Consider the following 27,019-nt stretch of genomic DNA (forward strand, 5'->3'; position numbering starts at 1 on the left):
AGCTCTTTGCTTTATGTGGATGATGTTATACTTCTAAAATAAATACGCTACAAGTTTGCAAAAGTCCCTGACTAAATTGAATAACTGTTGTAATAGATATGGTATGAAGGTTAGCAATAAAAAGACCAAGACAATGGAAATAGGTACAATTGTTGAAAATGCCAACTGTGTTGTGAACGGGGCCTGTGGAACAAGTAAAACATTTCAGCTACTTAGGCATGATTTTTAGTGAAGATGGTAAATTAAATATAGAAATAGACAACAGAATCAGCAAAGCTGGTATGGTGGGAAGTCAATTGAATAAATTCATATGGAATAAGAGAGAAATTAGTCAGAACACTAAATTAGCTGTATACAAGACGGTGTTCAAACCAGTTTTAACTTATGGATCTGAGAGCTGGGTCAGAAGTAAAACACTTGACCAAAGACTAGAGACCGCAGATATGAGAGTCCTGAGAAAGATTATAGGCGTGAACAGATGGCATCAATGGCAATATCATATTAAAAACGAGGATATTAGGAAAGAACTTGATATTGTCAGCATCCAGGAATGTGTTAGCAGAGCTAATTTCAGGTGTTATGGTCACTTGAACAGAATGGGCGAGGAAAGATTAGCAAAACAAGTGTTCTCTGCCAGGTTGGCAGGAAAACAACCCAGAGGTAGACCAAGATATAGGTGGATTGATACGGTACAAAGTGCCTTAGACGATAGAAATATAAGATCTGGTAATGATGTTGGAGTCTTGACAAGTAACAGACTGATTTGGAGAAATAAATTTTTCATGAAGTGCTATCATATCCTGTACACCCCTTGAGGGTACATATCAGGAATTTGATGATGATGAATAATTCATTTTGTTTAGTTATTTTATTGGCAAGTTCCTGGTGAACTTTGTGTAGTTTGAAATAACTTTTCTCCTGTAGCCCTTTGGGATACTTTTCTTTGCTACATTTAGGATAGTATTCTTCCAAGTTATGCAGTCGTTGTCTAAGTCATCATGGTATGTGTGATCTTTCAGCATTTTACTTACTTCATCCTTGTATTTCTCCCAATTTGCCTTCTGGAAGCTCCAATGATATTTTCTTTTTTGGGTGGGTCTGGTCATTTTTGGGTTCAGATTGATTAATATTGAGGTATGGTCACTTCCTACTGATTCCAAAACAGACAAAATAGCTTTGTAATGAAAATCTGCAGACATCGCAGTAATATCTTGGGCATCTTTTGTACCATAAGAATGAGACAGATAAGTGGGTTCTCCACTGTTGAGAGTTATTAGTGCTGTTTCATCTAAGAAATTACTCAGGTTTTCTCCTGTTGGGTTTATTTCCTCAGAATCCCATAACAGGTGTTCATGTCTCCTAAGATAATGGAGTTTTCTTCAATGAGATGGGATAGGCTGGAAAGATTTGGTCCAGGTTTGTCAGGAGGATGATAACAATTGAATATGTTTAATCACTTTTTACTTGGTTCCAGTATTTGGATTTCTTGTATTTCATTTCCTTCTGCTACTATGTCTAGCTCAACAACTTTATATGACAAGTTTCAGATTAGTGCCAGAAGCCTTCCTCCATTTTGGTCAGTATGCTTATCTTGTCATATGATATCATAGTTATTAATGTTTAGTCTGCTGGTTTGTCGAAGTTTGGTTTCCTGGATGCAGATAACATCAGCATCATGTTTGTCAGCTAGTAGTAATAGTTCGTTTAGTTTTTCTTTACTTGCTGGAGTAACGATACCATTTAAATTACACTGGATGATATTAATATTTTTTGAAATGGGTGAAATGATTTGCTCATTTCTCAATTCTGACATAATTTCCAAATCAAGAGTCGCATTGGCTGTCCTGTACACAGTAGCACAGGTATAATCACTGAAATTTGTCTCCATGATGACAGGGGAAAAAAAAGAAATGCTGCTGTCATTAGATCATCCAGAGGGCACCATGAGCAGATGACAGCCAGACTTTGCCCTCTTTAAATTTAAATTCTGGAAATGGATATGGGGCTAGTAGCATGAATATAGAATGACTGACTGTCAGACAGATACCTGAGAGTATATGGTGTAGTGGAATCTAGGAGAATGATAGTGACTAGTGGAGTACCTCATGGTTTGGTACTAGGGCTACTATTTAATTTATATGTCAGTGGCATAGGTCAAGATTTAAGAGGGGATATTCATTTGTTTGCTGATCATGCAAAACTGGGGAAAGCAATAGCAAAGGATGGTTGATTGGTAGAGCCTCTGCTACTAATGGCTCACTCAAAAAGTTAAGCAACTTTGAGCACAGTTGGAAGGGGAACAATCGTTCGATGCTGTTGTCACACTTTCCCTCGATGAGTCTTTGGACTCCCTGGAGGTGTCAAATAATAATAATAATAAAGGTGATGTAGATATTCTGCAGGATGATTTAAATAGATTGGCATTGTGAGCAAAGGATAATGGTTGTCTATTTTTGAAATTATGGAATTCTACAACCGTGTTAAAATAACTCTTTTTATTATCCCGACGCTTTGATCTTCATATCAAGATCATCATCTGGAGCATACATAAATATACAAGACAAGCTGCGTTACATTTCAAACTGTAAGCTAGAGAAACAATGATTCGATCACATGCTACTAATTGGCATGACCTCTAGTGGGGAAAAAAAAATTACATCAAGCCAGATTTAATTTATGATATGCATAAACAATTCTTGCTTACAGATGGTTTTCCTTCCAGTAACAGTGATGTCCTATTTCTATTATTACAATTGTTATTTTTGATTTTAAAAAAAATTTAAAAAAATATAAAAAAAATAAATTATAAATTACAACATGAATAAACATTCTTTCTTAGATTTTTTTCTTTAACAGTGATGTCCTATTTTTTTTTTTATTATTTTTTATTATTATTAAAGTAGCTATTTTAGATTTAGGTTGTCTACATCACACCAAACATGGTATGAATGCAAATTTAAGGAAGCTTGTGAGATCGTTATCAACCACCCCAATCTAAACAATAATGATGGTCTAAAAATACCATATATATGGAAGGCATATATTCGTCCTGCAAATCCTTCATCTCTAAGAACAACTATAAACAGGACTGTAGAAAATTCAGGATCCTAAATCTAAAATAACTTTAATAATAAAAAATAACAAAAAAATAGGACATCACTGTTAAAGAAAAAATCTATAAGAAAGAATGTTTATTCATGTTGTAATTTATAAATAATTTATTTATTTTTTACTTAAATATAAAGATATAAAGAGGCAATAGGCTTCATTTTGGCAATATAAACATTATTTAAATTAAGGGGATATTAAATCCCACATTGTTTTAAAGCCGAATAAGAAACTCAAAGATTGGAATCAGAGTTTCATGCCGAATATAGTAAACTATAAAAGTATCGGCGATTACTAGCATGAGCTAATGCAAGTAGTCCTAGTACGTAGTACAATCTCGGGCAACTAACAGCAAAGGTGGTAAAGTTCTGATCGCTATTCTTGGTATTTTCCATAATGTAAAAACACATTTCCTAGGAAATGTATGCTGTTATTACATTATGGTGGGAGGTCACTACCCAGACTGGTTTCAGCCTTTTTTGAGACTTCATCAGTGAGTAGCTAGACCAAATAAATACCAAAGGGTATAGCGAAAAGAACTTATATACTCTGTTATACGAGCTGTCAAAAAGGTCCAACCATTAAGATACTTAAATATAAAGAGCCAATAGGCTTCATTTCGGCGATATAAACATTATTTAAATTAAGGGGATATTAAATCCCACATTGTTTTAATACCTAATAAGAAACTCAAAGATTGGAATCAGAGAGTTTCATGCCGAATATAGTAAACTATAAAAGTATCGGCAATTACTAATCGCCGTGAATCCATGAGACGGGAAGGAAAAGAATCTGCAGTGTGAACAAGGATGCACACGTGACTCGCATGTGGTGATACAGTGAGCAGCCAGAAACGGTAAGGCAATTTTGACCTTTATAAAGTTAAGTGAGAGCCCTGAAGGGAAATGCGTTAAGCAGTGTTGCTAAAAGGAAAACCGAAACTAATTTATTTGTCGGAGTAACTTGAGGAACATTGGACTGGTAGTCCGAAGAGCCATGTCAAGTGATTCTTGCTCAGTCTAGTATGCAAATGTTACCTTAGCTCTTTTCCCTGAGATTTTTGTCTAGATAAATTTGTATTAATTGCCCAAGTGCTTTCCTTTCTTAGAGAATGATAAATGTGTTAATTTGTGAGATTTTCATGTGATATTGTTTGAGTGTGGTTTAATCTAATTAAGATAACAGAAGAATTGAATATTTCATGTTTAATGTAATTTTATTAGTGTAAAATAAAACTTTATGTTTTGTCATTTGAAATCCTGGTATTAAATTTGTGTTTGAGACCGACATTTGCTACTCACTAAACTACGAACCGTGATTAAGGGGAAAGAAAGATATAACCAAATAAGAAAGAGAAGGGGCCACGACTGCAACATTTTTGAGAGCCCCCGAACATATCTAAGGTATAATAACTGTAACTGGTGCAATATAAATATAAATTTGTTAGGGTTTGTTACCTAGGGAAAACCTTACAATCCCTGACCACAGAGAAAGTAGTTATAAGGCACATTCAGAATTAAGTAACATTAACACCCCCAAAGTACGATCTAACAATGGCCTAACAGTCGACAGGATGTGACTAGGTTCTAAAAGAAGTAATAATTTGGATCTTGGATCTATCACGGTGAGTAGGTTATATATAACAATAGATAGAATAGAACCAAGAGTACAGGTATGGCCACACCATCGAGTTCAGAGCTGAGTAACCTCAACTTCTTCAAAAACAGTAGCTCCAAACACATATGTCCAAAATTTTCAGGAGAAGGGAATGATGACGTGGGAACTTTCTTTTGGTACGTAGAGGAGCTAAGAGAGGCTGCCAAATGTAGCGAAGCTCAACTCCTGTCCTTGATGGGTAGTAGGTACTTAGGGGCAGACCCTAAGTGGGTCTGTAGGGAAAGCCAAAAACACATCCTGCTCCCACCCCACCATGAGACAAGCTCTAAAGTATGAGGATTTCAAAAGGATGTTGACCTCTGAATTTCAAAAAAGGGACCAAATCAGCCAAACATTTAAAAATTTCTATAGCTGTCTAGAAAAGAAAGGGAGAGAGGGTGACAAATTACTTTAACAGGCTGTCAACCCTTGCCTGCGACATAAAAACATCAACACACGATGAGGAACACATTGAATGGCTGACTCTGCAACAGTTTCGGGCAGGTCTCTCCTCTGAGCTACAAGAAAGTGCATACATGAAGGGAACAAACAGCCTGAATGAGTGCTACATAGCAGCCAGAGAGAGAGAGAGAGAAAAATTAATAGCACATGTGACTGAAGCCTCTGAATGCAGAGAAATGATACTAACAGAAAAAAAATGGGAAGAGACAAACGAAAATTTTCTTAAGGACCACATTGCCTCTCTCGGAGACCATGAGGGCATACATTATAGGATGCAAAACACTAACATAACGGGCAGACCCTAAGGAGAACCTTGCCCTGATTAAGGGACTCATAGAGCAGACGCCATGTGATTTCCTGCTAGACACTGGGGCCCACATATCGGTCATCCCTAATGCACTTTTCAAGAAGCTCGACATGTCACGTGACAACATGCTAGTCCCACTCCAACAACTCCACAAAATAATGGGAATAGCCAGAATAGAGCTGTTATCCTTCACAAAAGTGAGAGTGCAAATATCAATACCCTGTTTCCCCATCAACCTCACACACGAGTTGATAGTCCTCCCTTATCTTCCTGGTGACACAAACAACCAAGTTGTTTTAGGACAAGATTTCCTGAAAACGAACTGATTTGTATGTGACTTTGAAAACCAGTCAATATCACTCTGGGAAGACCTACCAGCCCATCCACGGGAGCAAGACCATTGAAGCCAAGCTGATTTCTGCTTGGCTTCAATGAACCAAGAGGGTATCAAGACATATGGAAGGAAAGACTGATAAATAGCACCATAAACAAGCATAACTCTGTTCACACCAGACAAGAAATAAGGACATTCTTTGACTTGGCATGCAGACAGCACCCTGAGGTGTTCACAGAAGGGATAAGCACCCTTACCTGCACAAACATGGTGGAACACACAGTACAAATAACCTCCAACTCTCCCATACATGTAAGACAATACCCAACACCCCCTAAAACACATGGACAAATTAGAGAAGCTCATGGAGGATTTTGAGAGAGCAGGGATAATTGAAAAATCAGTATCCCTTTGGAACAGCCAGTTCATACTGGTTGAAAAGGCGAGTGGTGACCTGAGATTCGTGTTGGATCTAAGGGAGGTGAACAAGGTCACCAAGCCTATTGATTTCCCCGTATGTACATTTGAAGAGCTGTTGGTCGGACTGGAAGGAGCGAGAATTTTCTCGAAGCTTGACCTAAACTTTGGCTATTTCCAGATTCCCCCTAAGGAAGGAGGACAGGCAGTATTTCGCATTTACCACATGGTGGCAGAAATACCAACTGTACCGATTTCCACAGGGGGCCAGGAACTCAGCCATGAGTTTCCAGTGCCTCATGAATAACGTGCTGGATGGTTTGTTAGGTAGAGGCATCTTGTGCTTCCAGGACGACCTGCTGATATACTCCACCAACATAAAGGAACACACTAACACCCTGCTAAAGGTATTAGATAGACTAGATAAGGCCAGACTGTCACTCAAATGCTCGAAATGCGAATTTTTCCTCGAGGAAGTAGAATACCTTGGCCATATTATAAGACCTTCCCAGAGCAATGTGAACGCCATACGGAATGTGAAATACAATCGGGCAGGTTAGACGATATCTGGGTATGGTGAATTTTTACCGTAAGTTTATTCCCCAATGCTCCGAGATGATGAAACCCATAGTAAACTTAACTAAGAAAGGAATAAAGTTTGCTTGGAATGAGGAACAGCAAGAAGCGTTTCATGCATTAACCACGGCTCCCATTCTTGCCTATCCTAGACTAGGGTGGAAACCTTCTACCTTGCCGCTGACGCATCTAAGGACACTATCGGTGCAGTGCTGGAGCAAGTGGAAGGGGAATCTTTCAAACCAATTGCATTCATCAGCAGGAGGTTATCTTTTTCGGAGAGGAATTACTCCGTGATAGAAAGGGAGGCACTGGCAATTGTGTACAGCCTCAGGAAGCTCCATCATATACTGCAGGGACAAAACATCGTCCTCAGATCAGATCACAAGCCCTTATCTTTCATATCATCTATGAAGGATAAGAACCAAAGGATTGTGCGCTGGTCTTTGGAGATGCAGGAGTTCAACATGACGGTTAGTTATATACCTGGAAAATCTAACGTTGTCGCAGACTACCTGTCCCGGTCACTGTCACCCCAGGCTGAGGAGAAACCCATTCGCAACGAAGGAACCGCCGAACAAATCTCAGTCGTTCAAAGAACTGTGAAAGGGGCATCACCCGACCCCCCTGGCTCCAGCCCTGGGAGAAGGACATCATTGAGGCCCAGAGGACCGACCCAATGTGGGGGGGGGGGTTACAAAAGAATATGAAATGAAAGAACCATATCGCATGGAATAGAGCCTTATGGGGACTTATACTTGGACAGAGATGGCCTTCTTCTGTCCAAGCAAGGTGTCACAGGGAGGTGGAGGGAAAGGATTATTGTTCCAGAAACCATGGTTCCTTGGGTGTTGTACATCTTCCATGATACCGATCAGGAAAGGACACCAGGGATTTCACAGAACATGGAAGAGGGTGGCGGATAGGTATTTTTGGAAGGGAATGAGACATGATGTGGAGGCATATGTGTCCTCATGTCATTTATGTCAAAGGAAGTCTCCCATCACAGGTAAGACCCCTATCCAACCATTCCCTCTCCCCTCGCGTCCCTTTCAGGCCGTGACCATGGACATTGTGGGACCACTCCCCACCACCTCAAGGGCGGTGGTGGGGAGTGGTCGATCTGACAACAGAAACCCTGTTGTCAGATCGAGGCACAAACTTCACTGCCGAGGTAATCCTACAGTTATGCAAATCATTGGGGGATAAGGAAACTTTTCACCACCCCCATATCACCCTCAGGCAAATGGGATGTGCGAGAGGATGAATCGCACTCTGAAGCTCACACTAGCAAAACTGGCAGAGGGGCAGTTCTCAGAGTGGGATACTCATCTCCTTTACACCCTCTTTGCCTGTAGAACAGCCCTACACGCAGCCACCGGGGAGGCACCCACAGTAATACTCTATGGCTTTGAACCCTTGTTTCTTCCAAATGATTTCAGAGGCTCTAGGGCAGAGACCGGTTTTCCCGACATTGATGAATACCTCAACAAGCTAGCCTATGACTTGGTGGCTGAGTCTAGTGACAGGGTTTCCCAGCGTGCAAGACAATACGCAAACAGGCTAAGAAAAACCAAGGACCTGAGGGAGGGTAACTTAGTGCTGATGGAGCAGAGCTTCAAGGGAAAAGGAAAAGGGGGGGAATTTGGTAGGGGTGCAGCCGGGCCTTTTGAGATAATAGAGAAAACAACACCTGTGACGTTTAAAATTAAGGAAACCAACAGTCAAGGAAAAGTCATCACTGTATATTCTGACTGCCTGAGGCTCTACAAAAAAAAAGATCCGAGAGGTTAGTTTGTTTCGATGACTCATTGGAAAATGTCTGGGGGACAAAGAGGAGACAGAGTAGATAGGAATGAATACAAAAACAGAGTGAACTCGCCTCATATGACAATCGGCAATCACTGGGAGAAGAAGAGCATCTTCCAAATGAATATTTCCCCTGCCTCATGAGACACAGAGAGACCCCCAGAGATGACCCACGAAGACGGAACCTGTGGGGGGGGGGATCGAAGCGAGCCTACTAGGTCAGAAGGAGAGGGGGGGATCACTAAACCCCGTGTCAAGGTACGTGCTGAGACCCAGGCAAGACGGGAGAATGTTTCCCAGAGAAAGGAGAGGTTGCTGCTAAAAAAAAAATTGTGAGGGGGAGGGATAACATGATTAAAGAAAATTTTTTTTGAAAGAAAAATTTTAAGATAAGGGGGGGGGGGGGCTTTGTTAGATCATGAATGAGGCCTGCCTTTACTAGACAGACACTTATTCGTGATCTAAATGAAAGGAACCTTAAACTAGAGAAAATACCTGTACTGCTGGTCGAAATTTGTATTGGAAAGAAATAAGGAAGGGGGGATAAAGTAAAGTGTAATATATAATTGTATATTGAGTGTAAAGTGTATCATATAATTGTGTATTGAGTGTGTATCTAATTAAGTGTATATCCATTTACTCATTGAAAGGGAAAGATTGTGAAATATTTAATGTGTAATTTTAATGAAGGAAAATAATGTGTATAAATCGAAATAAAGGAATAGTATGTGTAAGCTATGGCAAACAAAGAAAATGTGATGAATAAGAACCTAAAGGGCATGACCTTGACAAGTCCATATTGGAACCTTACAAGCAAGGATTAACTAATTCTCTGAGAGGAGCTGTCTCATGGGTTTGCAGTGAAGTGATTTGATGCAACCATGAATGTAAGCTCCTTGGAAAAAAAAGGTGAATGATTGAAAGAAACCGGGGGGAAAAAGGGGGGAGACAGAGAGTGAAGGACACGAGGTGAAGAAAAGGAGGAAGGAAGTGAGGATGATCCCTGACTAAAATGGGAAAGCTCAGGTCTAAGTGAAACCCGAACCGTGATATTTTCCCTTGAAGGATCCAGAAATCCGAGACAAGCACCTCCAGATGTTCCCAGCTAACGGCTAAATTTCAGTGCATGTGAATCCATGAGACAGGAAGGAAAAGAATCTGCAGTGTGAACAAGGATCCAACCAGGATGCACATGTGACTCGCACGTGGTGATTCAGTGAGACAGTGAGCAGCCAGAAACGGTAAGGCAATTTTGTCCTTTATAAAGTTAAGTGAGAGCGCTGAAGTAAAGCACGTTAAGCAGTGTTGCTAAAAGGAAAACCGAAACTAATTTATTTGTCGGAGTAACTTGAGGAACATTGGACTGGTAGTCCGAAGAGCCATGTCAAGTGATTCTTGCTCAGTCTAGTATGCAAATGTTACCTTAGCTCTTTTCCCTGAGATTTTTGTCTAGATAAATTTGTATTAATTGCCCAAGTGCTTTCCTTTCTTAGAGAATGATAAATGTGTTAATTTGTGAGATTTTCATGTGATATTGTTTGAGTGTGGTTTAATCTAATTAAGATAACAGAAGAATTGAATATTTCATGTTTAATGTAATTTTATTAGTGTAAAATAAAACTTTATGTTTTGTCATTTGAAATCCTGGTATTAAATTTGTGTTTGAGACCGACATTTGCTACTCACTAAACTACGAACCGTGATTAAGGGGAAAGAAAGATATAACCAAATAAGAAAGAGAAGGGGCCACGACTGCAACATTTTTGAGAGCCCCCGAACATATCTAAGGTATAATAACTGTAACTGGTGCAATATAAATATAAATTTGTTAGGGTTTGTTACCTAGGGAAAACCTTACAATCCCTGACCACAGAGAAAGTAGTTATAAGGCACATTCAGAATTAAGTAACATTAACACCCCAAAGTACGATCTAACACTCTGTTGTTTTCAGTTGTGTTAATGACTTTGTTCTCATTTCCCATGTGTTCTAATAGCACTGTGACTGGCCAGATAGTGGCAGAACAGAAGCACTTTGTTGTTCAGTTCTTTCTTGCTTCATATAGTTTCACTTCTTGCTGTGTGTTTACTCTGATGTGATGAAATACTCATCACAAAATATTAGTGGGTTACATGGAATTCTTTATTTCAGTATGCACTTTTACATGTATAGTTATTTAATTATTCAAAAGTACTGGCTCCACTTGAAACCAAATTAAGTACAAAAAAATTTGTATATATACACTATGTATATGAAGCATTGCTGTTAAGCTTGGAATAATTCTTTAACCCAAAGAAATCCATGTGATCATTAAATATTGCATAGCATTATCCAGTAACTTGTATTAACTTGTTTGATGTTTTAGATTTTTGTTATTCTCTAAGATTAAATTTAAGACTTAATTCTCAATTTTATCTGAAATTGTCTTTACTCTTATGCAGGAAATTGTGTGTGGAATCCCGTCTGCCTCCAGTTCCAGAAGTTGTAGATCCAAGCGATCCATACAGTTTTACTTGTCCTGACTTGCTTTCAAGTGAAAATCCAGTCACCCAGTCTAGTTGCAGTTCAGAGGCTAGTGGTCACACACCTGCAGTTTCTAACTCTCTAGATTTAGTCATAACCCGTCCTCTTATTGCAGAAAATTCAATAAATAAAACTTTCATGCAGAATACAGAAACAATAACTAGTAGACCAGCTCAATCAAAGGCTATTGATAGTAAAGTGAAAGTTAAACAGAAAACTAATACCACAAATCGTAACATAACTGGAACTAAAGGTAGTGGGAATAAAAAGAAAAGAACCTCGAATGTGCTCAATAGTACATGTTCAGAAGCAAGCATAGTGTCATCGTCATCCTTTCCTGCAGCAACAGCTAATGTGACCTTATCAGCAGTGTCTTCAGCTCAGTCATTGCCCTTATCATTTCCTCTTGCCATTGGAGAACATTTAGGAGCACTTTCTAGGTTACAGGTGTCAAGTCCTCTTGTAGCTGGCCATAACAATTTAACCTTCTCCCCAGCAATAATTCGAAATCAAGGAATGACATTAAGTGGAACAACTGCATCGAATTTTGGAACCAAAGAGAGTAATGTGATGTTAACTGGCCTTGATTTGCTAAATAGACAGCTTCCTGCAACTAATGCTTTACTTCATTCCGTAGCTGTTAATAGGCCATTGTTTACTACTTCACCAGGCAGTTTAGGAATTACTCTGGGGCCTTCAGGGTTGATTAATAAAATGACACATCAGTTCTCTAAAGCATCCAGCCTTGAGAGTGAAATTGCAAATGCTAGCATTTTTCCAACAGTAGGCAGTAATAAAACAGCTCATTTAATAAATCCTTTGTCAAGTGGAAATAGTAGTCACATATTGACTGCAGCTATTAATACAAGTGATGGATCTGTGTGGAAAAGTGCCAAAACTAAGGCCAAAATACACAAAGCTGTGTCTTCTAAATCTGGTGCCATTGTAACTAGTACAGCAAACCATGTGCCTCTCACACAGCCTTCAGCAATCATAGAAATCTCAAATATAGGCAGCACACATGGAACTACAACAAGCAGCTCAAACAGCAGTAGTGCCAATAATCACACTTCGCCTCCTACTTTACCAAGTCCTTCCACTACACCAAGTCCACATTTATACTCTGTAAGTATTTATTTGTAAGCAATTATTATGCAGTATCTAATTGTTAAAAATTTTTTCACTTGGTTATAAATTAAAGATGCCAAGAAATTATATTCTTTTTTTAATCCTTTATCCAAGTGTAAGCAAACAAAGTTTGCATGTGAAGTATCTTCCCAACTAGGCTACTTGTATATAGAGGTTGATGACTTCACCAGTTGCCTTATCATCCCATAATGCAAAACATACATCCTCTTAGAATTCTTAACCAGCCTGGTAACCTCTCTCCATCCAAAAGGCTGCAGATTTGAATCTCGCTGAGGGCATGGATGGATGTTTGTTATTTCTGTGAAAATACTAGTGGTGGTGATGTATGGTAGATGCCGTTGGTGTAGTTGCAGGTCATTATAGTTGTGGAGACAAAGAGCAGTAGAGTAGGTGCCCTGCCTCGATGAGTCTTTGGACTCCCTGGAGGTGTCATGTAGTAGTAATAATAATATAATGATATGCATTTATGGGAAGGATCACTACTCAGACTGGTTTCAACAATTGAGGTCTCATCAATAGAAGCCAGATCCAGAAGAGATACCACGGTTGAATTAATACAAGCCAATTTCCCACATACAAGTAACAAAAAAGGTGTATATCTTATTATTAAAATTCTGTGGATTTGGAGGTAGAAAGTTTTTGTTCACTTGGTTATAAATTAAATTCTTGTTTAATATCTTTTTTATCTCAGTGTAAGCAAACTTTATGTGAAGTCATCAGCCTTTATATAAAAGTAGCCTTGTCATTAAGATACTTCACATGCAGATTTTTGCTTATATTTGGATAAAGAATTAAATAAGAATATACTGTTTCTTTTTTGATGTAATGCACTTTTTTTCTGTGAAAATTTTCAGACTATTTCTTTTACGTCTTAGTGTTTGTTTTTCTTGACATATTCTTTCTGTTATTAATTGATTTATTTTATATAAAGCACTCTATCATTTAATTTTTTTTTTTTTTTTACATTGTTAGGTTTTTTATTATAACATTTCATGTTGCTAAATAATCTGAATCGATATTTTAACCTCTCAAGTTTTCCTCAAGAAAGCCATTGAAGGGGTGGGCACTTTTTTTCAGGTATGCTCTTGATTTCATCATTCTATATTTTGTTTTGTTTTTATATTTTCCTCTTATCATAGGCTTTTTTCTGTTCTTTTTTTTTCTTCTTTACATTCTATTTCTTTTACATCTTAGTGTTTGTTTTCTTGACATATTCTTTCTGTTTATAGTAATTGATGGATTTTATATAAAGCACTCTATCGTTTAACTTTTTTATTACATTTTTAGGTGGTATTATAATCTGAATTGATATTTTAACCTATCTAAACTCTTACATTTTATTAATACAGGCAGTCCCAGACTTAAGTAAATTCAACTTACATACAATGGCTGTTTGATAAGTCCGTGCAAAGTCTAAGAGATGGCACCACCACTATGTGGCACGGTTATTTTTAGTTGCTGGCAACTGTTGTAGGATCACACACTAAGTTTCAGTCAGATAGATCTATTACTCTGTGTTTGGTGTTCATTTGAATCAATCAAGTGCCGTGATTTGTGAAAAATGGATGAGACAGAATTTCGTGTAGTGATTAAACATAAATTTTTGAAAGGCAAAATGGCTCAGGAAACCGAAACTAAGCTTGATAAACATTATGGTGAGTCTGCACCTTCGATTGGAATGGTTTATAAGTGGTTTAGTAACTTTTGAAGTGGCCATATGAGCACAAGTGATGCTGAATGTTCTGGATGCCCTGTTGAGGTTACTACTCCAGAAATTATCGAAAAAAATCCATGATATGGTGATGGATGATAGAGTGAAGGTGCGTGAAATTGCTGAGGCTATGGGCATCTCAAATGATCACGTACATAATATTTTAGATGAACATTTACATATGAGAAAACTATCTGCAAGATGGGTGCCGTGTTTGCTCACACTGGATCAAAAGCGTCAACGTGTGAACTGTTGCAAGGACAGCTTGAAGCTGTTTCAACGGAATCCAGAGGAATTTTTGCACCATTTCGTAACAGTGGATGAAACATGGATTCATCACTACCAGCCTGAGACCAAGGAACAGTCAAAACAATGGGTTGCAAGTGGGGAATCTGCACCAAAGAAAGCAAAAACCATTCCTTCAGCAGGAAAGGTTATGGCCACCATCTTTTGGGATGCTCGTGGCATAATCTTCATAGACTTCTTGGAAAAAAGGGCAAATCAATTACCGGAGTGTATTATGTGTCTTTGCTGGATCATTTAAATAATGAAATGAAGGAAAAACGACCACACTTGATAAAAAAAGAAGTGCACCACAACAATGCACCTGCTCACTCTTCTGCAATTGTGACTACAAAATTGTTTGATTTATGCTATGAAGTCCTTTCACGCCCCCCCCCCCCCCCTACTCTCCAGATTTGGCTCCCTCGGACTACTACTTCATCTTTAGTATTCTGCAATTGAGCAGGTTCTTCTTTTAGTAGCAGAAACTTTCCTTCCACTCTCTCTTCTGTTCTGAGCCTTCTCTTTCAAGGTTGTGTACCTGTCTCCATCGAGCATGTCATCTAGCATTGTTTTCCTTATTGTTTCTCTGGGTATTTTTCCATCTATTTTTCCTTCGATGGCATCTCTGATGATTCCATTCCCTCTCAGAATATGTCCGATCCAGTTTCCCTTGCTTCTTTTTATCCTCCTTAACAGACTTCTTTCTTCTTCTACTCTTTTTTAAGACCTCTTCATTAGTTATTTTATCTGTACATTTGATTTTTTCCATCCTTCTCCAAATCCACATCTCAAAGCTTTCCAAAATCTTAATTTCTTCTTTCTTCAATGTCTAAATTTCAGATGCATAGAAGGCAACACTCCACACATGACATTTTATTAGTCTTTAGGTTTCTATCCATTTTATTTCTGAATAAATTCCATTTTCTATTAAAGGCATCTCTTCCATTGCTATTCTTGCTTTTATGTCACTTTTACATCTTCCATCACTGCTAATAACACTTCCTAGATATTTAAATGTCTTTACATGATTCAGTTTTTCCTCATTTATTCCGATATCCATATTTGCCTCTTTCCTTGCTATTTTCATCACCTTTGCTTTTCTGATGTTAATTTTCATTCCATAATTGATACAGGATTCTAGTAATCTGTTCACCAGATGTTGTAGTCCTGTTTCAGTGTTTGATAGTAATGCCTTGTCATCTGCATATCTTATTGCAAATATCTGTCTACCTCCAATCTTTATTCCTTCTTCCGAATTCTCCAGTGCTTCTTTTAGCATTGCTTTGGAATACATGTTGAACAAAATTAGTGACAGAGAACAGCCTTGTCTTACTCCTCGTCCAATGATACCTGGTTCTGTTGTACCATATATGTCTCTCACCATGGCAGTTTGTCCCACATATAATGAGATAATTAGCCTTCTGTCTTTCCAATCTATACCAATCTTTTCCATTACTTCCACCATCTTATCCCATTTTGCATAGTCAAAAGCTTTCTCAAAATCTATATAACAGATGTTAACTTCTTTATTCACTTCTAGACCTCTTTAACTTACTATTCCTAACAGTCCAATTGCATCTCTTGTTCCCCTACCCTTCCTGAAACCAAACTGATCTTCTCCAAGAAATTCTTCCACTTTAGATGCAATTCTTCGTGTTAAGATTCTCATAAGTATTTTTGATGTTTGGGAAATGAGGCTTATTGTTCTAAAATCCTTGCAGTTCACTGTGTTACTTTTCTTTGGTATAGGTATAAATATTAAGGTCATAAAACCTTTTGGTAGTTCTCCTTTGTTATAAATTAAATTTATTATTTTGGTTATTTCTTCAGTTCCTTTCTTCTGAAGTTGTTTGGAATTCTGCAGGTATTTCATCTATTCCTTCTGCCTTTCCACATTTTAGTTCTTTAATGGCCATTGATACTTCTGTCTTTAAAATCTCTGGGCCTAGATCATCTTCATTTACCTTCTTTATATCTTCTAATGGCAACTTTTGGTCTATTTTCCTTGTCATATAGATCTTCAATGTATTCCTTCCATCTCATTAGGATTTTATCTTCTTCAGTTATGATTTCTCCATTCTTATTTTCTATTCCTCTAGCTTGAATTCCATTTCTCTTGTGATTCATGGTTCTTGCTTTTTCATATAAAAGATCATACCTTCCCACTCTCTCATAATTTTCCATTTCTTCACATTGTTTTTTAAGCCAATCTTCTCTACTTCTTTCTGCTTCCCTTTTCAATCTGTCATTCAGGGTTCTATATTGTATTTTCCCTTCTGGGGCGTCTTTATTTTTTCATTTTCTTCCTTCTTCCATTAGAGAAATCATCTCATTAATTATCCCAGGTTTTTTTATTCTTTTAGCTCTTACATATCCAATATGTTCTTCTACAATCTTCTTTATTTTCTCTTTAACTTGTTCCTATTTCTTTTCTGGATCTTCAGTTTTGAAAAAATTTCATCATCATCAAATTCCTGCTATGTACCCTGAAGGGGTGTACAGGATATGATAGTGCTACATGAAAAAAAAATTACATCATTGCTAACTTCCTATCTACAATTTTCCTTCAAATCAGTCTGTTACTTGTCAATCCAACATTATCAGATCTTATATTTCTATCGTCTAAGTCACTTTGTTCCATATCAATCCACCTAAATCTTGGTCTTCTGGGTGGTTTTGCTGCCAACCTGGCAGAGAACACTTGTTTTGCTAATCTTTCTTCGCCCATTCTGTTTAAGTGACCATACCACCTGAGATTAGCTCTACTGATGCATTCCTGGATGCTGACAATATCAAGTTCTTTCCTAATATCCTCGTTTTTAATATGATATTGCCATTGATGCCATCTCTTCATGCCCCTAATCTTTCGCAGGACTCTCATATCTACGGTTCTCTAGTCTTTGGTCAAGTGTTTTACTTCTGACCCAGCTCTCAGATCCATAAGTTAAAACTGGTTTGAACACTGTCTTGTATACAGCTAATTTAGTGTTCTGACTAATTTCTCTCTTATTCCATATGAATTTATTCAATTGACTTCCCACCATACCAGCTTTGCTGATTCTGTTGTCTATTTCTATATTTAATTTACCATCTTCAGTAAAAATCATACCTGAATAGCTGAAATGTTTTACTTGTTCCACAGGTTCCCCGTTCACAACACAATTGTACCCATTTGTCATAAAAATGGGTACAATTGTTGACATTTCAACAATTGTACCCATTTCCTTGTCTTTGTCTTTTTATTGTTAACCTTCATACCATATCTATTACAACAGTTATTCAATTTAATCAGAGAATCTTGCAGACTTGTAGCGGATTTATTTAGAAAGTATAACATCATCCGCATAAAGCAAAGAGCTGACATTAACATCTCCAATTTTGATATAATGTTTAATACCACTTTCCTTCATAATGTGATCCATATAGATAATGAATAACAGAGGGGATAATGTACATCCTTGTCTCACACCAGATTTGACATTAATCCATCTTCCTGTACTTCCTTCAATTCTAACTGCTGACTTACAACTCAAATAAAGACTAAGTATTGCTTGATATAATGCCCCATTGAGACCATATAACTGTAGCATATTGAATAGCTTCTCTCTTGGCACCTTGTCATATGCCTTTTCAAAATTGACAAAACTTAAATACAGATCTTTGTTATATTCCCATGCTTTCTCGACTATTTGTCATAAAGTGAAGATCTGATCCTAACAGCCTATATTTGGCCTGAATCCAGCTTGTTCTTCACCAAGCTTTTCTTCCACAATTCTTCTCAACTGTTTCTCAAGTATAGTCAGAATGTAGAAAATGGCGGTGTGCTAGAGAATTGCGTGGTAGTGCCAGATAGGTGTGAGAGCGTCACCAAAAATGTAAATGAAGGTAGAAACACAGAAAGAATGGATGATTTGATCGATAATGAAAATGGTGAGATAAATGCGAGTAGCGAAATTGCCCGTTTGAATGGTGCGAAAGACAGAGCTAAAAGACAACTGGAACGTATGGAAAAATGTGTATTGAACGTACCGACAAATAACCGGTGGAAGTCTGTGACGGCAAATAATAGAATGTTCGCAAACGTCAATAAAATGAAGGAGCGAGTGTTGTATGGGGATTCGCTATTAAGAGGCATAATAATTGAGAGTTTAATGAAGTCGTACCAGCCAGGTGCGAACATAAAGGACGTCAGCGAATCTATTCGACTGCAAAAACAGAGGGTGAAAGAGATGATAATCGTGGCAGGAACGAATGATTTGAAAGAGGTCAAAATGGAAATGATAGAGGATGTGAGGGAGTTGTTTGAGGTAGCAAAAGAGAAGAGTGAGAGAGTTAGGATGGTGAGTATCTTACCGCGGTATGACAGCGAAGTGTTTAGAAGGAGGGCCATAATTGCCAATGACTTTATGCGTGGGTTATGCATGGAGAATGGTGTGGAATTTGTGGATGTGTGGAATGAGTTCGATGGGCAAAAGGACTTATATAAGATGGATGGGTTGCATTTGAATGGAATTGGTGTACGGAGACTTGAAAGGGTGTTGATGAATGATGTGGAAGTGGATGTACAGACTCAGGGAAACTAGATTTATTAAGAGGGGGGGGGGAGTAGATATGCAGACTTTAGGGGGGCAGTTAAGTGTATGAATGAGTATATTATGCCCGAGCGAGTACGACGGACAACAAATCAGAATGGGATAGTTTAGTATAAGGCATCAAAGTAGGGATGGGACAAATTGGCTTCTGCGATTCATGTACACTAATGCAGGAGTATTAGGAACAAGAAGGAAGAGTTTTTGGCCATGGTTGGCACTTCCAGGCCACAGGTTGTCGGTATTAGTGAAACATAGCTGACAGAAGATGATAAAGCTAGTGGGATTGAATGCGACGGGTATAGCGTGTTCAGGAGTGACAGGGTGAATAAAAAGGGGGGAGGAGTGTTATTGATGATAGCTGATGAGCTTCAGCCAAGGAGTATAGAAGTTGACCTGCATGATGGGGAAAAAAAGCACATTTGAGGCTGTTTGGTGTGAGATAGAATCTAGCAGAACAAAATATACAATTGGGTGCTGCTATAGACCGGGTGATGGAGTGGATGGTGGGGATAGTATGCATAAGCAAATAGAAGAAATGAGTGGAAGGAGGGTAATTATTATGGGTGATTTCAATTATGGTAACATTGACTGGAAAGAGGAGAGGGCATGGGAGGAAGGAATTGGATTTTATGCAGTTATTAAGGGACAACTATCTACGGCAACATGTATTGGAAAATACCAGGGGGCAGAGAGTGCTGGAGCTAGTAATTGCAACCGAGAATGTGGCTGTAATGAACATGACCATGTTGCCACCAATTGGTGAGAGTGACCATAAGGTCATGACTTGGGAGGTGGCTAAAGGAGTCGAATTTACAATTAAGACAGGGTACATGTGGAATTACCGGGCTGGTAAGTATGACAAGCTTAGGTGTGTGCTTGGCTCAATGCATGGCATGTAAAACTGCAAGGGCTGGATGTTGATAGTGCATGGGAGGTGGTTAAGAACTGTTTGCAGGAGGCAATGGTTGACTGTATACCAAGAGTCCGAATAATAAATCAAGTAGGGGTTAAATGGATGAATAACACTATTAAGCTTGAGCTGCAAAAAAAGAAACAATTGTGGAGGGAATTTAAGGAGAAGGGTGACCATCAGGCACAGGAACAGTATAAAGCTCAGGCCAGGATGGTAACAAGGGTGGTAAGAAAAGCAAAAGCAGATTACGAAAGGAAATTGGCCACGCAGGCTAAAGAGAATCCCAAACAGTTTTTTCAATATGTTGCAAGTAAAAGGAAAAATGCTCATGGTAGAACGATCTTAAAAAATGCTGAGGGTAGGGAGGTAACCGAATCAGTCGATATTGTGGAATTACTGAGCTTGCACTTTGCAAGAGTATATCATCCAGGTGGTGACTTTGCAGGAATGGAAGAACCAACAGCTTATACTGGAATTGTGATGAATGAAGTAGAGGTAACTAGTCTATTACAGAACCTCAATGTCAATACATCTGTGGGATTGGATGGTATACCAGCTCGTGTCGTAAGTGAAGCGGCCAAAGAATTGTCAGTGCCCTTGACCATTTTGTTTAATTTGAGCCTCAGGACTGGGTCAGTCCCAAGGGGGTGGAAAGAGAGGAAAATAGTTACACTGCACAAAGGTGGTTCCAAGGCTGCTGTTGAAAATTACCGGCCAATCAGCATAAAAGGAATCATTATCAAGGTCTTAGAGAAAATAGTCAAGAGGAAAATACAAGATTGGATAGAAGAAAATGGGATACTGTATCGGGGACAGCATGGTTTTGTGAAGGGTAGGTCATGCCTCAGTAACTTGCTCACGTATTATAACACAGTGACGGCTGAACTGGATAAGGGTAATGCGTTTACAGTGATTCTACTGGATCTTGCTAAGGCCTTTGACAGGATACCACATGGAATTCTAATCAGTAAATTGCAGCATATGGGAATGGACATAGGGTTGGTGAGATGGATAGGAGGGTCGTTGACGGAGAGATATCAGAGAGTGGTTTACTCAGGAGTAGAGTCCACAAGACGGCCTGTGACTAGTGGTGTGCCACAAGGATCTGTTCTTGGACCACTGCTGTTTAATTTGTTCATAAATGATATAGGAATCTGAGAGGAACAGTTCATTTGTTTGCGGATGATGCGAAGTTGGGTAGGGCAATAGTGAATGCAGATGACGTCAAAATTTTGCAGGATGATTTGGATAGATTGGAGGTCTGGGCTAAGGAGAATGGATGTCAGTTTAATGTGGCAAAATGTAAGGTTATGCATTTTGGGGTGAAAAGATTGGCGGTAGTTTACTGCATTGGTGGAACCGTGCTCCAGGAAATTGATGAGGCACGAGATTTAGGAGTGTTGGTGGATAAGGAATTGAAATTTAGGGGACACATTGCAAAAGTGGCCAAATCAGCTCATCAAATCACTTGGTTGCTGAAGAATACGTTGACAAGCAAGTTATTGTTCCTCTGTATCGAGCTTTGATAAGACCCCATCTAGACTACTGTGCTCAGATTTGGTCACCTAGGTTTCTTCTTGATGGGGAGGAGGTGGAGAGGATCCAGAGGCGAGTGACCAAGATGATAGCAGGTCTGTGGAATGAACCGTATGAGAACAGGTTGAGGATTTGTGGGTTGCAAAAATTGGTTGATAGGTGGAGGAGGGGAGATATGATTGAGACATTCAAATTACTGAAGGGTTTCTATAAAATTAATTCAGAAGATATTTTTGAGAACAGGGCTGGTTGTGGGAGGACTAGGGGACATCCATGGAAACTGGGCAAAAGTGTGGTTAGTAAAGGTGTTAGAGCTGGGTTCTTTACTTTTAGAGTAGTGAATGAGTGGAATGCACTCCCTGAGTCTGTGGTGGATGCTGTAACAGTGAATGAGTTTAAGGCGAGGTATGATAGATACTGTATGAATGTCAAATAGTTGTGATGAATATGATTTGGGGCCTCCCTCGATGAGTCTAATGACTCCCTGGAGTTGCCCGTAATAATAGTAATAATACTTGCATAGATCTTGCCAGGAACACTCAATAGGGAAATACCTCTGTAATTGTCACATTCAGTTTTATTTCCCTTTTTATATATGGGTACTATGAGAGCTCTACTCCAATCATCGGGAATTCGTCGCTCTGTCCACGCTTTCTGAACTATGCAGTGCAGCCACACTTTTATATGGTGGTATAAAAGCCACTGTAAGACTTTTATACCACCATACTTCAGCATTTCTTGTCGAATATCATCTACTCCTGCTGCCTTTCCACATTTCAAGCCTTTGATGGGTTTTTCTACTTCAAGTATGGATATGTATTCCTGACTGCATGCCTGGTCAGGTTTTTTACTTCTGTGCTGCCATCACTGCTTGTTTCATTTAGCAGTTTTTCAAAGTAATTATTCCATACTTCGAGGATATCTTTTTCTCCCGTTTTCATGTCACCTTTATCATCTCTAACTCCTTTTATTTTTCAGCACTCTTTCCTTCATTCCTAAGCTTCTTCAACAACCTCCAGAATATTTTGCCACCTTCTTGATATTTATTTTCTATATTCTTGCCAAAGTCCTCCCATGACTTTTGTTTAGCTAGTTTTACACAGTGTTTAGCATTCTTGCATTTGTCTCTGTATTCTCTAAGAGCACAAGCTGACTTATTTGCCAGGAACTTTTGATACACTTTCTTCTTTTCCTTCACTGCCTCTTTAACTTCCTATGTCCACTATGGAGTTCTAATTTTTCTATCCTTGCAGACAACTTCACCACATGCCACTCTAGCTGAATCAATCAAGACTTTCTTCAAGGCTTGCCACTAAATATCCAAAGTTTGATTCCTGTCTCAAACTCTTTCATTTTTTCTTCAATAATCTTTATGTATTTTAGTCTACAGTTCACATCTGAGAGCTGCTGAACTTTTATTTGCTTTAAAACTTTCTTGCATGTTATTCTTTTCAATATGAAATTCAATTTTATCCTGCTTAAGACTAAATGGTGATCACTTCCAATTTCAAATCCTGTGTACACTCTGGTGTCCTGCACCAGGGAGAAAACATCACTATCAACAATAACATAGTCAATGAGACTTTTCTTATTCCTTGCCTCTTCTCTCCATGTGAATTTGTGCACATTTTTATGTTGGAACATGGTGTTAGTAATAACCAGTCCATGTCCTGAACAGAAATCCAACAGATATTTGCCATTATAGCTTTGCTCTTTTCTCCAAATTTTCCCAAAATATTTTTGTATGTCTCACAATCATTTCCTACTCTGCTATTTAGATGCCCAACAAGGACCAACTTTTTCTTTTTCATTGTGTCAGTTGCTTTTTATAAAGCATCAAAAAATTCCTCCACTTCTATCTTAGTAGAACCTTCTGTGGGACCATAGGCACAAATAAGTCTCATTGTCCAGTTCCCCATTCTCATATTTGCCTACATTACTCTACTTGAGACTGACTGCCATTGAAGAAGATTAGCCTGGTATTTTGTGTTGAATACTATGGCTACTCCTTCTTTTCCTTGATTGTCATTGCTTGAATATGACATTTTGTATTTATTGCTCAGAAAGATCTCACCAGTTTTTGTTTCAGTCACCCCTATTATGTCGATCTGTTACTTATCTAATTCCTTAGCTAGCTCCATTTCTTTGCCATTCAGGCTTCTTATGTTGATAGTACTGATTTTTAATTCTGGTGATGTTGAGTTGGGGTATGTTTTCAGATTTGTTCAAGTAGCTGACTTTTTGCTGTTCACCCTGGTTCCATCGCGAAAACAACAGGGGCCTTGTTTAACCGGGTGACGCCCTAGCCAGCAAAAAAATTTTGTCATATTGTACCATCATTTTTTATTTTGAGAAAACTTGTTTCCTCTAATTCTTTCTCCAATCTATTTCCAAATTCTTTGGCATTTTTTAATTTCTCTAAGTTCCATTTTTTCCTTTTCATAGCTTCTTTTATTTTCTTTAGTTTCACATTTATTTCTATGAATAGTAGGTTGTGGTCAGAGTAAATATCAGCTCCAGGATATGTGCATGCATTTTTTACACAATTCTTGTATCTTTTCTTTACTATAATGTAATCAATTTGATACCTTTCCGTAGCTCCTGGTTTTTTCCATGTATATAGTCTTCTCTTAGATTTTTTAAACCAATTATTTGTTTATACAGACTACTATTGGTTTCCAAACATGAAAAAATGGCTGGCAGGAAAGAGATTTTCATGAAACGATGAGGTGATTGCTGCAACAACTGCCTATTGTGAAGAGTTGGACAAATCATATACCATATGGACGGGTTAAAAAAACTCGAGCAGCGTTGAACTAAGTGTGTAGACCTCAAAGGAGACTATGTTGAAAAATAAAAAATGTTTATCCTAAAAAAATGGTTTTCTTTTTTGAAAAAAATGGCAGATTATCATGAAAGAGCTAACAAATGGTGAATCATAAAAATTGCACTTAAGCTACCTATGCTCTTCACATGCTATCTAATGGCAAGGTTCTGCAAGCCAGTCTACATGGTGCATGTGTACACTTTTCTCAGTCTCACTCTCAACTTGCAGCGCTATACTTCTTGTGTTTGCTTGCTGTATATTTGTAGTATTTGTACTTGGACCTTAATGCTTCACAGTTTTTGAAAGTCCAAAGAGAATAGATGATGGATTAGCCTTTTATGCAGAGATTTATGAAGAGAAGAAACAAGCCATGGTCAGTCGTTTCTTGATTACTCCATAAGGTCAGAAGGACAAATTAAACATTTTTTAATTTTTCTATTTTCTCATACTCTTCATACTTATATTACTTAGGCTAATAATTATATATTGAAATCCAATTTGTGTGGGATTTCTGTGACTGAAACTAACAGAATCTTGAAAGGCTATAACATGTTAATATGCTAACGTATACACATACTGTAAACATGTAGGCAATAGGGTGTGAACAATGAGTGATGGGATTAAACCCAACTTACATAAAATTCAAGTTATGTAAAGTTTTCAGAATTAAGTCTTACATAAATCGGGAACTGCCTGTATTATGACCTAGTTATGATTTTAAATCATAAGTCTACATTAATATTGCTAACTTCAATTCTTCATATATGTTGTAAATGAACCCCTGTAGAACTGATATCGTGGGAGGATGAGGAATAAACCATCTAAAGTTTGCTGATGATATTGGTCTCCTGCTGTGGGGAAAAAATATTAAACTCCTTATCCTGCCCATGATACTAGTGTATGATAGGTTTGACCTTTTGTGGGTGAGAGTCAATCACATAAAAAAATTTTCTTCTGGTGTTGTTTATACTTTGAAGCACTTATGAATCAGATTATTTTTATAAACATTTCTAATTGAATTAATCTGGCTGCAAGAATGAAACTGCCAGAAATTAGGGAGAAGACTAATCCTCAAAAACAGTAATAAAACTGGATGTTTTGAGTTTTCATTTGTCACATGAAATGTTAGCACGTGTAAAAAAAAAAAAAGAAATCATAAATAAAATAAATTTATTAGCTTCTATATATTTCTTGTTTGTTACAAGGGCTTCATCATAGAGAGAGAGAGAAAGAAAGAATAAAAAATTGGTTAACAATATTCAAAACATGTTATCATATAACGTGTTTATCACTCATGTCTCAGTCACTGTTCAGGAGAACACACTATTAGTCCAAAGGATCATGATACTTCCCCAAACTTTGAGATATATACCCTGATGAATACTAAACAAATGATCATTATGGGTGACTTAAATTATCCAAACATTGATTGGGCAGAAGAGAAATTTGTAATAAGAATGAAGGAGAATTTATTGAGCTGTTGCAAAACAACTTTTGCAAACAGCATGTGAAAAAAAGAACTTGAGGTCAAAGAGTGTTATCATACTATCGTATGGGGGTGTTACCAACAGGTGATGGTGAACATGCCCTACTGTTTTGGGAAGTAGTTTCAATAAGGATAGATTACATGCTGAACTACAAAGCTGGAAATTATGACCAGCTCTGGAGAGTAACTTCTTTAACTACAGAATAACACATATGCCACGGTAAGCGAATGATCATTATGGGTAACTTAAATTATCCAAACATTGATTGGACAGAAGAGAAATTTCGTAATAAGAATGAAGGAGAATTTATCGAGCTGTTGCAAAACAACTTTTGCAAACAACATGTGAAAGAAGGAACTTGAGGTCAAAGAGAGGTTTGAACATAACCTTTTTATTATGTAAATATTTTGTCCTGTGTATCATAAGACATCTCAAAAAACAGTAGGGCACATGTTTAAATTGAAATCCCTCTATGTATACAGTTGTGTGTTCATGGATTAAACCTAATAGGCTGAAATTAAAACTAATTAAATTAAACTGGAGAAAAAACCCTGCTGTCCATGCCCAAGACCGGCTAACTTGGCTATGGCTGAGGAAGATCCTTCAGCTCCTTACATCTCTGACAGGAATCAAACCTAGGACACTCCTTCCCCAGGCATATGGTTGCAAAGCGCACAGCCACTAGGCTAACCGTGCGGACAATTAAAATATAACAGATAAAAATATTTAATACAATTGAGGATAACAATTTCCCAAACTTTTGGAATAGTGAAACAGTCATTCAGATTAAGATTGGGTCTATGATGTAAGGCTTCAGCACTTTCTTTATGTAAACATTCATTTTTATATATGGATCTATGTAGCAGCTTAGCATTTTGCCAGGAAGATCTATAAATAAGCATATCTCTGAACATCAAGACTACATCTGTCTTATCAAACCTCACAAATCTGGTTTTACACAACATGGAATTGAAAACGCTAACTACAGGATCCAATCAATAGCAAAACACTAAACTGCTACACGGATCCATATATAAAGAAAGTGATGAAAACTTACTTCATAGACCTAATCTTAATTGGAACGACTGTCTCACCATTCCAAAAGTTTGGAATGGTGAGACAGTCTAATACAAACCTCGGTTGTTTTAAATAAATTTGTTATATTTTAATTTAATTAATTTTAATTTCAGCCTATTAGGTTTAATCCATGAACACACAACTGTATGCGTAGAGGGATTCCAATTTAAGCATGCATGCTGTTGTTTTTTGAATTCAATTCCTATTATGAAATACAATTAAATTTAGTTAACAAGCACCATGGGACTGAA

The 27,019-nt window shown here is 37.9% G+C and overlaps 1 protein-coding gene across 1 annotated transcript in view; it reads left to right on the forward strand.

The window, feature by feature from the left end:
• The window catches only part of LOC150108384 (uncharacterized), a 399,479-nt gene that overhangs the window by 298,999 nt on the left and 73,461 nt on the right, over positions 1-27,019 (forward strand). Inside the window, exon 10 of the mRNA XM_090390735.1 lies at positions 11,110-12,316. Within this exon, the coding sequence (XP_090246861.1) occupies positions 11,110-12,316 (1,207 nt within the window). The remainder of the gene's footprint in view (positions 1-11,109; positions 12,317-27,019) is intronic.

This window comes from Typopeltis vanoorti, chromosome 3, assembly GCF_054136105.1.
Source record: "Typopeltis vanoorti isolate ZY-2024b chromosome 3, IOZ_Tvanoo_1.0, whole genome shotgun sequence".
NCBI lineage: Eukaryota > Metazoa > Arthropoda > Arachnida > Uropygi > Thelyphonidae > Typopeltis > Typopeltis vanoorti.